Here is a 13,185-nt window from a genome sequence, read left to right as displayed (position 1 = left end):
ATCCTGAATTGTGATTTGGTTTGTAACTGTTCTGTGCCCTGATGGATGGACTGTGCTCGTTATGACATGCTTGAATAGGAGCAAACCTCTCTCAGAGGTTTAGATGTGATATCGTGTGGGCCCCAGTAAGCTGAGGGGTTCAATGCGGATGACTCATTGCTGTGGGTGCGTGTGCCTCAGGGTCCCCCTAGACCTGGAGTGCTCTGGGGTGGGCAGTGGAGCCACACTGTGTGCTCACTCCCCTGCTTTCTGGTCTGGGGTAGAGAGAGGACTCATTTCTACCTCCACGTCTCCCGTCTCTCAGCTGCAAGAAGCTGGAAAAGTTTAACTCAACATTCCTTGACAGGATTTTTTTTTCTCTTAAAAACAAAATAAAAGCTATTTAGTCAGTTAAGCCTAAATAGCCAGTGGGGTCATTTGGCGAATTGATTTTTGGTAAATTAGTCTGATTCTTTAAAAAAAATTTTTTTAAATGTATTTATTGTTTTAACATATACATGACAGGGGGTGTATTTTTGGCATATTTTACATACATATGGTGCAACCCATTGCAATTTTGATCTCATTCTTGTAGTTGAACTTGACGTGGAGTTACTCTGATCATGTGTTCTTACATGAGTATAGGAAAGTTATGTCTGATTCATTCTACTGTTTTTCCTATTCCCACCCCCACCCTGCTTCCCTTCATTCCCCTTTGTCTAATCGAACAAACTTCTATCCTTCCCCTCCCTATTTTCCCATGTAATGGGTTAGCATTCACATATCAGAGAGAACATTTGACTTTTGGTTTTTTGGGTTTGGCTTATTTCACTTAGCATGATCCATTTGCTGGCAAGTGCCATAATTTCATTCTTCTTTATAGCTGAGTAATATTCCATTGTGTTCAGATATCACATTTTCTTTATCCATTCATCTGTTGAAGGGCACCGAGGTTGGTTCCTTAGCTTGGCTCTTGTGAATTGAAAATTAGCCTGATTCTAAGATCTCAAGGACAAAAGAAACAAATAATCTACTAGAAATTTTGCTTTCATTCAGAGATATAGGAAATGGTGTGTGGTTTGTTGAGCAGGTGTCAGGAAGGTATATGTACCTGGATAAAATCACAAGGTGTATGTTTGTCTGGTTGGCAAAGCCGGAATCCCAGGCTTGAGCTGGTTCAAGGTGGTTGGTGTGAGAAGTTTCCTCCTCCACTTTCATGTAAATACTTGCCTCTGATGGTATCATCTCCAAAAACCTGTGTCCCCCCTCTCCCCACAGCTATCTGCACCTTGTAGAATCTCTCTAAAACTCTTCCTGAAGAACTCACCATCCTTATCACCAAAGCAATTGAACAGATAACCTAACGAGTACAACAACTACTGTGAGTTCCTGCCTCCAGTGAAGTAGGATGAGATGTGCATAAAAGCGACACGTTGACCTCTCTGCACCTTGGATTTGGATGTTACAGAAGTGGTCAATCTGAATGAAAAAGAAACATTGCAGTAAAATAGCATGAAATTACTGGGATTGGGGGCAAGTTTATTGGTTTTAATTTACTCTTCTCTCTCTACTGAAAAAAAAAGTTCCTTTGAATTAAAAACTTGAATAAATAGAGGAAAACAGTCTCTTATATGACCAAATACACCTTTCCTTCCAAATAAAATACAATTGACAGCCTACATGTTTCAGTGACACACCTAGTAAAGTTCTTGGTTTTGGATCCTCAGCTGGATAGAACGAACTGTGAAAATGGATACCCACAGCTCTCACACAGACATCCCAAAATGATCAGAGTCGGGTTTTAGGTTGGAGTTGTTTCGTTTTGTATGACAAGAGCCAAAAATAAATAAATAAATAATAACAAAAAAGTGCAATGTGGAAGGAGAAGTCAAGAAGCTTCAGACCAATGCTCACAGCAGAGGAAATGAAAACATTAACTTAACAGGAAGAATCCAAACGCCAAGAACCCAGGCAAGGGATCACAGAACATCCCCTAAACTCCCTTCTGGACCGTCCTCTGCTCCTCCTTCGTATTTCCAAATCTTGACTCGACTGTCCCCAGCCCCGTCCTCTGCCTCCTTGCCCAAGCCACCTTCCCTAATGGTCTATTAAGTAGGTTAAAACGAGGTTCGCTTAGATGTGCACCTCTGCAGCGGGCTCCCAGGATCCTGATCACACCTACCACTGCCCGATGACAGACGCCTCTCCTCTGGGTGCAGCCCGCCCCAGCGGCCACCCTCTTTACCATTGACCTTGAACATGACCCCAGGGTCTCTTATCAGCCCTGGGCTAATAAGTTCAATTTGAGAAAATGCCGTCACAGTTCTGGTTCACTTCTCATTACAGTTTGTTTTCCCTAGGACAGGTCCTTAAAACAGATCCTCCTTCCTAGTCTAAGGGGTCAGTACCGTCAGAGGAGTATCAGTCAGTAGGAGCTGGTAGAGCGGACTCTGAGGAAGGACAGAATCCTAATGCTAATCAATATATCATTAACTCTCACAAGAATCACGGACTCTCCCAGTGTGGATTTAAAAAATCCCATCAGGTACCCGTTGGCTTGACACATGGAGACTTCACAGAGCACTTTCACACTTTATGACGTCACTCTTGACAAAAAGTTCCTGGATATAGTCACAAAAATGCAGGAATCAAAATCCAAAACACACAAACTATCCTACACTAAATTTAAAGATGTCTACTCCTCATCTATGGAAATAATTAATACAGCAGAAAGGCAACTTACAGGATGGGAGAAATAACTGAAAATCCTATATTTGATAAGGGATTAATATCTGGACTAGAAAAGGAATTTCTTCAGTTCAAAAATGAAAAAAACAAATAACCTTAATTTAAAAAACATCAGCACAGCACTTGAAGAGATATTTTTGTAAGGATGTAAAAAGAGCCCATAAGGCAGATGCTCAACATCACTAATTATTAGGAAAATAGAGATCCAGAACCACAATGAGGCATCACCTCATATGCAATGGGATCATCCCTATCAAAAGGACAGAAAATAACAAATGTTGGAAAAGACAAAGAGAAACTGGAATACTTGGGCACTTTTGATGGGAATAGAAAATAGTGCAACCATTGTGTTCAACGAGGGGGAGATTCTTCAAAACAGTAAAAATAAAATTGTCATCTGATCTTGCAATCCCACATCTGGGTATATTTCCAAATAATTAAAAGCAGGACATCTCAGATGTATCTGCACCTCCTCCCCCATGTTCACTTCAGCATTGTTCACGATTCCCAGGAGATGAAAGCAACCGAAATGTCTATCAACACATGAACAGATAAAGGAGATGTGGCATATCCAGACAATGAAATAGGAATATTATGCAGAGTCGAAAAGGAAGACAATCCTGTGATATTTTATGACATTGAAGAACGCCAAGGAAATTCTGCTAAGTGAAGTAGGCCAGATGAATTCTGCATCATCTCACTTATCAGCAGTGTCTAAAGCAGTTAAAAACACAACAGGGAAAATGAGAACGGTGGTTACCAAAATCTGGTGAGCTGTTGTTGAGTGACTGTATAGCTTCATGCTGCAAGATCTGAAGATCTGTTCTACCTTGTGAGTGTACTTAACACTACCGAACTGCATACTTAAAAATGATAAAAGAGAAAAGCACATTTTTGTTAACTTTCGCATAATGAGTGAGTGTGACGTGCTGGTTCAGTTCCTGGATTGGAGAGGGGTGGGATGCTTGGAACTTGTTTGTCCCTTGCCAATTGTGTGTCTTTGGGCAGAGGTTTTAGCTCTTGCTTCTTTATCTTTAAAGCATGGGTAAGAAAATCAGGCTTAAAACTCTGAGGAATACAATTAGGGTATGTAAAATGTATACTCCAGGTATTTATTCAATGATATTAACATTGACTATAATTACGGGTTTTCTAACAGCAGTGTTATTAATTAATTTAACTTATTTCTAGCTGAACTGTAACTTAGGTAATTCTGTTTAGCTCTCAATAGTAGTTCTTTCAAGGTAAATCCAAATTTAGTGTAGTAACTTAGAATTTTCAATTAATGTTGACAACTTCACATTTAGGTTCCAAAGGGACTTCAAAATCAACATCTAGAAAAGAAAGCCACAGTCTCCTTCTTCAATACTCTCTTCATCTAGGATTCCCTATCCCAGCAAATGGCAAGATCACCCATCCACGTCTAATGAGAGAGGAGGGAGGAGGGAGAAGGAAGGAGAGAAGGACAACAGTAAAAATGAAAAGAAGAAACCTGGGTGTTGTCTTGACATTCTCCCTCTCACCCTCCATATCTACCATCTCCAGATTCTAGAAACTTCTCGGTTCTTGAATTTGTGCTTGTTCTACTGATAAGTATGTCCAGTCTCTTCCCTGACTTACTCTAACACTACCCACCCAATGGGTAATATTTCTTCTTCTTATATTCCTTCTTTCTCAATCTTCTCTCCTGGCTCTAATTATAGTGGATTTTAAGCCAGAAGAGAACATGTCACTTCTTGCTTGAGCCCATATAACACCTTCCTATGGTGTGTACTGTGAGTACGCTCTTGACCTGGGTCCTGCCTTGCTGTGAGGTCCTGGGCTCTTCACATCACTGTGTCACCTCCCCCTCCAGCTCCATGACACCTTCCTGGAGTCCTCCTCTTACCCCTACTGGTTGTGATCCACCCCTCATATTCCCAGAAGTTACAGGTAACCAGCATATATGTCAGTTGAGTGCAGAAACCAGTGAGCTGTAAATGAAGATGATTTTCTCATTCAACTTTGAGGCCACTCGTACACTGGAGGATATTGTCCTCATAACTGGACGCCTATGACAGGACCCTCTATAAAGAAGCAGGGGGTCTCAGACCACTTCCCACCCTCTGCACGTTTTTATTTTCTGAATTTCTTTCTCCTTTTCCTGAAATGCTGCTTGCCTTGTTTTCTCTCTCTTTTGAGTTCCTCCCTCATATTTCTACTTTTTAGTATTATTTCAAACCAAAGTCATGTGACTTTCAGTCGCTATGAAACAGAATGGAGGACCTCTGAGGATTTCTGGAAAACCAACAAAAACTGTGTTTATACCGATGGCTTGTGTGTCATGCGCTTCATCTGAAGTTTTCAACAGTTCTGCTAAAGAATACGTGGGTTTCAACATGTGGAAAAATAAGAATGGATTTCACCCAAAAGAGGCTGGTCACACCAGAAAAAAGTTCGATTGTTTATATGCTGTCTCTTTTCAGAGCTGTCCCTTTGTCCCTCTGATGTGTCTATATGGGTAAATAAGTATTTTCCAACTCGCGTCAGAAACACATTGACTATGACCCATGGACAGTCACACCCACCAATGTGCTTATAACTTCTGGAGTTAGAAGTAAACAATTATATTTTATTCTTCTTTTTCAGATACATATTTGCATCTCGAACTATTCAAAGTCATAGATTCCATCCTTTCTGTGACCCTTAAAGTAGTACGGTAGCTAAATGTTCACACTTGTCCTTTTTAGCTTTAAAAGAAATGTCACATACTAGGTTTCTGTAAATGACCCACATTCAGATGTGAACCAAACATAATAGCTTCTGCCACTCACCCAGCAATGAATTGCCGCAGATGTAGGACACAGGGCAGAGGACTTTGTAAATTGCTTTGTTTCATTGGCCATCATCAGAACCTGTGGCATAATATGCGACCTATTTCTATAAAAATAATGCCTAAGGCTTTGCGGACAGGTGGAACGTGGTTTCTCTTTTAATTACATTTTGAAGAAATAATTTAAAAATAAAAACTTTTCAGATGTTGAATCCTCGTATTGTTAAAGGAAATCCAAATTTGCAGCCATTACCATATTACAACATAGACTTGAATTGAATATTATAAAATTTTCACTTTTTATTAAAAAAAAAAAAACTCAAGACAACGAAACCTGCAAGAATACTACAAAGGATTTGTTTATTCTTCTCCCAGATCCACTTCTTGTTAAAAATGTTCCATCGGTGCTTTTCTTTTTATCCTCTCTTATAGGATCCAGTAGCTTAACTTTTATATAATTCAGTCTAATATTTACATATGCACATACATACTCCAAAATGGCAGAAAATCAGTAAAGCGCAGTGTGTGTGTGTGTGTGTGTGTGTCTTCTTCCGATCTACTTGAGAAAAATGAACTTTCATAACTAAATGACTCACATGCTGTACTTACAGAGATAATAGTTTTTCCTTTCTCTTTCATCAGTTCCACCATTATGCAATGTGTTTATGAAATTAAAAGTGTTTTCATATTGTATTTTTTTTTCAGAAATTTACCTAATGTTTTGTTGGACTCTAACTTTCCAAAGAGTACCAAAAAGATGAAGGATGAAAAGATAAACAAAAGGATGAAATACCCTTTTATCCAATAGAATCAAGTAATTCACCTTTGAATAGGTGTTCTCTTACTTGACTAATTATATAATAAAAAATTACTTAATTATTAATATTCAGTTTGTTTATTTTTATTTTGCATATGTGACCCTAGAGTGTCTTCTCCTTGTTTGATAAGTAAGTTGACTATAAAGTGCTGTAAAATATGGTAAAACTAATAAAGGTTGGTAAATTGACTCACTAACAGCACTTCATGGATCTTTTCACTGGAAAGTATCATCCAAAATGGCAAGAAAAAATTTTTAAGTAATAGGCAATTAATCTTGGTATAGCCTTCCATATTCCAATGTGCCATTTCATTCTCCATCAAAACATTTGTTTACCATCCTGTAGATCCAGGCTTGGATGTTTACATAATTATTCTTTCACACAGAATGAAAGAGAAATAAAAACAAGACAGGCATTTTCTGGGCAAAAGGAACAGAAGCCAGCAGAAACAGGACTGTGACTCCTAATTAATTCAAAGTTAATTGCACTGTTGATAATCCTGCACTTAAAATCTTCATATAGAAAATGTTTATGGCAGCAAATTGACAGTAATTTAACTACATTAAATCTTATCACCATTAAAAGAAAAAGATGAATGTTACATTAAACAAGCTTGAGAGAATGGTGAAGACTAGTTCTTGTTTAACAAGACAACTAGTAAATCATTCGGATGACTGACCTAGACTCTCCAAATAGCAGAAGCAGTAGGTGGATTCAAGATGATACTGGGTGGGCTGGGGTTGTTTCTTAGTGATAGATGGCTTGCTGAGCATGTGCAAAATCTCAAATCCCTGCTTGCTCATTGGCACTGCCATAAAAAAAAAAAAAAAAGCAGCAGCAAGATGGCCAAGACCATATAGTCTGTCTTGGGCCATCAGTTATGCTGAGTGGAAGTTTTGTTATTATTTTCATTGCGATGAATGCAAAATGGTTAGGATATAAAAAAGATACAGATCCTATCTTACTATGAGGGCCAAAAAGACTGTTTTACTATTTTGGAAGACTCAAGGTAGAGGCAGTGAAACAAAAATATTAGTTATATCAGTTATTTGAACTCATGATGAAATGAAATGAATTTAGAAGTTAGCTCTGAGTTTAGATTCTGTTACTTGTAGACAGTATGACTCACTTTGTTTAATCTTAATATTAATAAGCAAAAGGCAGGATTAAGGTGAGTCTCCAATCACACAATGGATGTGAAGTTACCATTATAATGGGAAGTCAACAAACTCTATCCACTAAAGCAAAATCTAATTATTCTGACCATCAGAACAACAATTACTTTCAATTAATTCTCCACTTTGAATGTGAAGAAAGGCACTTCTACGGGATGCTTAAATAGCTGGATAGTGTAATTTATGCCTTCGGCATTATTAAAAGATTTAAGTCTCGTGAGCACAGTGGCCCATGCCTGTAATCCCAGCAGCTTGGGAGACTGAAGCAGGAGGATCCAAGTTCAAAACTAGCTTTGACAATTTATTGAGGCCCTGTCTCTATTAAAAAATCAAGGAATGAATAGAATTTCTATCATGGGGGGGGCACTAAAACCAACTCATGGAGGAAGAATACATCCAAATTTAATGTTTATTTAGATAAATTCCTAATATTTGAATTAACTTGGATATCCACAGTCCCATAAATGGTCAAATATGTCTTCATATTTTGAAGTCTTTACTTAGACATCAACAATCAGAATCAATAAGTTTGTAGGAAATCACTGTAAAAACAATCAACTTTGCTTTTTGTGGGTTATAATAGTTAGTTGAGAAATTATTAAATAATTTCTGGAATTTGAATTGTAAACTTCTGAAGAAAGGAGAAATGAATTAAATAAATAGAAACTGATAAAAGATACAAATTATAAGACTTGAAAGTAAAATTAAGATTTGGAAGAAGGAAAAATAGATAACAGATGCTTTTGTTCTTAGGCTGAACAGTGACTCTTGGATATTGGATGCATTTCAGCGTATTCATAGTGAAGAAACCAAGTTCTTCATGCCCTATGATTTGGAAATTTCCAATCAGGAGCTAAGTTACATAGTGAAAAGGGCTGAGCAGTGGAGAGGAATCCATGGTGAACGAAGGAAGGTAGGTTGGTATGAAGCAGATTTGTTTTTTGACTGCATGAAAGAAACTCATTTTATTTGCATTATTAGCAAGTTACATTTTCCTATGTTGTTCTGGAAATTATTTATATTTTATTTACCACCATTTTTATGAATCTTTCAATTTCACTTCATATTGTTTTCATTACTCATATCAAAAAGACTAGGTCAGATGGTTCTTAGAATTTAGCACTGTTTCTAAGAGAACTATTTATTAATGCTTGTGTTTATTCATTAATACCTGCATTTGTGTGTATATGCATTATGTGTGCATATATATATACACATATATATGTGTGCATGTGTGTGTGTATATACATCCATATGTGTGTCATATAACTATATATTTATCTATATCTATAACAAAACTACAAAAAGTTTGTGAAGAGTATAAAAGAAGCTAGTAACAGGGTTTCTGCATGGGAAGTGATTAATGACTTAATGTAGCCTTGCATGAAAAAGAAAAGAATGTTCTTTCCACCTTCCTCCTTTGGGGCCTTTAGTCAGGCCCCTGGATTCTCTTACCTCTTGGTAATATCCCTCCTAGACTTCCGTTTTGGCTTTTCTTCCTCCATCAGTCTCTTCCTCAGTGTCTTCCAGGGTTCTAACTTGGTTTATTATTCTTCTTACTCTGCACATAGTCTTTTGTTAACCTCCTTTCAAACTGTCTTCCATCCTGTTGAAGATTCTCAAATAGATATCTGGAGAGTACACCTCCCTTCCTAGTAAGGTGATGTTTCCAGAGGATCATCTCAAAGATACTTAATACCAGTATGACCCAAACAATGTTGGCTTCCCATATATTGTTTAATGAGCACATTAATTTCACCCATATCAGGGAACCACATTCACACTTGTATAATATTTATACATAAACTTTTCAATTATTCTGAATCGCAAAGGCCCCAAACACAGAGTTTGGGCCCTTGTCTCCTAGACTTTTCTGTGATCATCAAGTCCTGTTGAATTCACTCTCTTCGTGTCTTGTCTTCTCTAAACCATCAGCTACTGTATGTATCTAGGCCCACAAAAGTCAACTGCTAAAGAACAGCAATACTTCATCAACTGCCCTCTGTGTCTCGGAATTCATTCTCCACCCCTGTCCCAGTGGAATTTCTAATATCCAAACGTGACCTTGCTTTCTTCTATCATAAATTCTTTAGTAGCTTCAAGAAAAAATGTCAAAATTCTTAATACTATGTAATTGCCAGTTGATGGGACTCTTCCCTACATTTTCTGTCATGTCTTCTAAATCCCCATCCTTCCCCGCTCTTCCCACTGAGATGCTTCTTAATCAAAGACATGAGGCATAAAATATGAACCATTTGCTGAACATACCAAACCGTGTCACATTGCTGCACCTTTCTTTCTGTTTAGGGAGCACCCTCAAATTCCTCATGTACTCCCTGGCTAACTAATTTTCAGCAGGTCTCATCTCAAGAAGTGTCTTTCTTATGGATCCAACCCCAAAAGCACCATTTCCTTTTTGTTAAAATTCCCTGTTTTACTGACTCTTGTAGCATCCAACACACAATATGAAAATTACCTGTTTATATATCCCTCTTTCTTTTACTAAGATCTCTTAAAGGAATAAGAGTGACTTTTCCATCCTTATGTCTCCATTCTTTATGTCTCTAGAATACCTTACCTGTTTACAGGCTATTTGTTCAAGACTATATAAAAAAAGGAATGCATGAATTATTAAACATACTAAATTTACCCAGAGATTGAGCATATAATGAACTTCATCCCATTCCCTACCTGATAGAAATTTAAACTTCAGCTTTTAAAAAATGCTCCATATGGAATCTATTAATATATTGAATATGTCTTGAATTCTGTTCTTTTGATAGTTAACATGAGGGTATAAGAGACAAGTTCAAGATCACTGTTCCTGAATTGAAGCAAAACAAATTTTACTTTATATTCATCCTGGTTTCTTCTCTTCAAACATCCTTGACTAACAGCAAAATTTGTAAAGGTCGAAAATTATTGAAATTAATTAAGCAAAGAGCACTTCCTCTCTAAGTTAATTTCACAGTGCCTGGGGTAGGTAGAGTGCATTTTATTTCATTATTAAGTCTCACAACATGGAAGTTTAGGAATTTGGAAACAATCCAAAGTTGAGGACCAAAATTATTGGAGTTGAACAACAAAACTTAAAAAGAAAAAAACAGGAAAACAAAACTGTTTCAGTATCCATTAGTTCTATATTAACAAGGAATGAAGAGAGAGACCGAGGTAGAAAGGGGGGCAGCTAATGTAGGTGATAGAAGAAAAATCAAAGGAGGTTTCCACATTATTGAATTCCTGGAAGATTTATGTCATTCTTTGTAAACTAACTTATATGACCCCTGATGGGCAAGAGTAGAACTCACGAGAACACTGACCTTGAGGGTCATGTTATTATGCGTACACATTCAAATGGATCAAAGAAAAGACAATTTGATTAAAAATAATTTTAACTTTAACTTGTAATTAAAGAACTTAATCAAAGCCATCGAGTCTGTTTTGGCTTAGATCGGTTGTACCATTGATGAAAATTCACAAGTCAAGGTAAATAGCTATTGTTCCCTTTACACTGCATAGACTCAGACTCCCTCAGAGGTGGATGTCATGGAGGTATTTATGCAAAACATTTGAAAGTCCATTCAACACCAGTTATTTCTTGTGCTTTGGGGTTATTTTTTTTAGCATATACAAACACCCAAACTTAAGTGACTATATACATATATATATTTAAAAATTTTTTTTTTTTTTTTTTTTTTTTTTTTTTTTTTTTTTTTTTTACTTGTGTTTTATGTCTCTCCACACTCTGGAGAGTTGACCCGAGAAATCTTCCTCTGATGATTAATTTTTGCATGTTATTCTTATTAATTCTGTCTTATCTTTGCTTGTTTGGTTTGCTTCAATAGGGAAGCAAGGTTACCCTGTTGAATAATTGACGTACTGATTTCAAGATATAGTGCCAGTTTGAGAACAATAATTTATAATCTAAAATGCCAAATTAACAGGGAAACAGGCGTTTTAATATACAAGTATTTCACATAAGTAGTCTAGAATTCTAGTGTTCTAAAGATTTGATCTAGATGTGTTCCATAGTACTATTAAGCACATGCTTCTGATTTTCATGATCTAGGATAAAAATTGCCTCATGAGTGGACACTTTATAATATGCTTAATTTCCTGTTATTAAATTGATAAATGCAAAAGCACAAGAACACATTTACAGTATGATGAGAATTTAGGATTATTGCATTTTATAATTTTTATATTGTTCATACATACAATCTGTCACTTATGTGAGGACAGTCAGATGATAATTTCACAGTGTTTCAACCATTTTTTTGATAAGGAAAAGGTCACTTTCAGTAGCCAGAAAAGACATCATTCTATTAAACTAATTTGCCTACATGCAAATTTTGTCATTTTTACCTCATTAACTATTTATCATGGAGTAAAAAATATATATATTCATGAAGGGCCAGCTCACAGCCTGATGGAGCTGGAACTAATATTTTGCAACTCTAATGATTTTTTGCATCCTTAATTAGATAGCATAAGGTTGATATGATTAGGTCAGGATGTAGTGTTTTTCATTAAAATACATTTTAGAAGCTGTATTCATAATCTGCCCTTGCAATTAAATAATGAGCCTATGAATTTAATATTATCGACCCAATTATTATCCCATGCAAACGTATACCTTTAATAAATTTGTGCCGTAGGACCTTCATTAGCAACAGAAAGAATGATATTTCTAGGTACATAGATTGAATGGCTACGGTTAAACTTATATAATGGTTTTAAATATATCAGGAAGCAAGGCTTCAATACCTAGGCATTTAATTCCAAAATGTGCCTTACTATTTGTTGAAGACTAATTTACATTGTAATTATTTTCTTAAAGAAACTACCACTTTAAAACGGGCTATTGAAGCTCATAAAAATAGCAGGATATTAGGAAGAGATGGAGGGCTAAAGCCAGTTGTGCATCATGGGACAATAGTGTGTAAATTTAGAGATCCATTCAAGAGCAAAATTGGAAAACATAAAATCTAAAATGTTTATTTCTCAAATGTCTATATTATCCATGAACAATCACTTGCAATTAATGAAGATTATTATTTTAGTTGTGGCATGTTAGAATTATTTTTGTTAATAGATGGTGATACAGTGGGAGAAGGAACTGCCTCTCTCTTGACATGAAAGTGTACAGGGAAACACACACAGAGACAGTCCTAGTTCACTCATGTTTTTATGAGTTTTTACTAAGCTATTTTTGTGCACTGGGACTTTAACTACAATTGACATCTATAGTTCATTCTTAATGAATTTTTATTAAGAAGGTTACATACAATTCATGTTTTAATAAAATAATTTAATTAAGAAAAAACAAACCTATGGTTGGTAATGAGTTATGTGGAGAGGTAAAACTAAGTATTGTTGTCTACACAGAAAATTACAGATGAGATGTCCGCAGGACTCCTGTGCTTTTCTAGAAGTCGTGTGCTCTTCTGCTTTGTGAATGCAGTCAGTCAGGGCAGGGGAAAAGCTTTGATGGGGTCATGGAAGGAAAGTGGAAGCCACGCAGAGAAAATGGAGGTGTGCGGATGGAGATTTGGAGTGGAGGCACTAAGACTTTACCATGCAAAAGGAGAGAGAGAATTAAGGTATGATAACAGGAAGCATTAAGGCAGATTTGGAAACTGAGGCAATTTGT

At 36.5% G+C, this 13,185-nt stretch overlaps 1 protein-coding gene across 1 annotated transcript in view; it reads left to right on the top strand.

The window, feature by feature from the left end:
- Positions 1–13,185, top strand: part of LOC124989453 (uncharacterized) — a gene marked incomplete at its 5' end in the record, with an annotated part of 306,958 nt that overhangs the window by 225,618 nt on the left and 68,155 nt on the right. Inside the window, one exon of the mRNA XM_047559286.1 lies at positions 8,286–8,445. Coding sequence (XP_047415242.1) covers positions 8,286–8,445 — 160 coding nt within the window. The remainder of the gene's footprint in view (positions 1–8,285; positions 8,446–13,185) is intronic.

Source organism: Sciurus carolinensis, chromosome 7, assembly GCF_902686445.1.
Source record: "Sciurus carolinensis chromosome 7, mSciCar1.2, whole genome shotgun sequence".
NCBI lineage: Eukaryota > Metazoa > Chordata > Mammalia > Rodentia > Sciuridae > Sciurus > Sciurus carolinensis.
The sequence above is the reverse complement of the archived record's forward strand: the minus strand, read 5'-3'. Positions and strand labels throughout refer to the sequence as shown.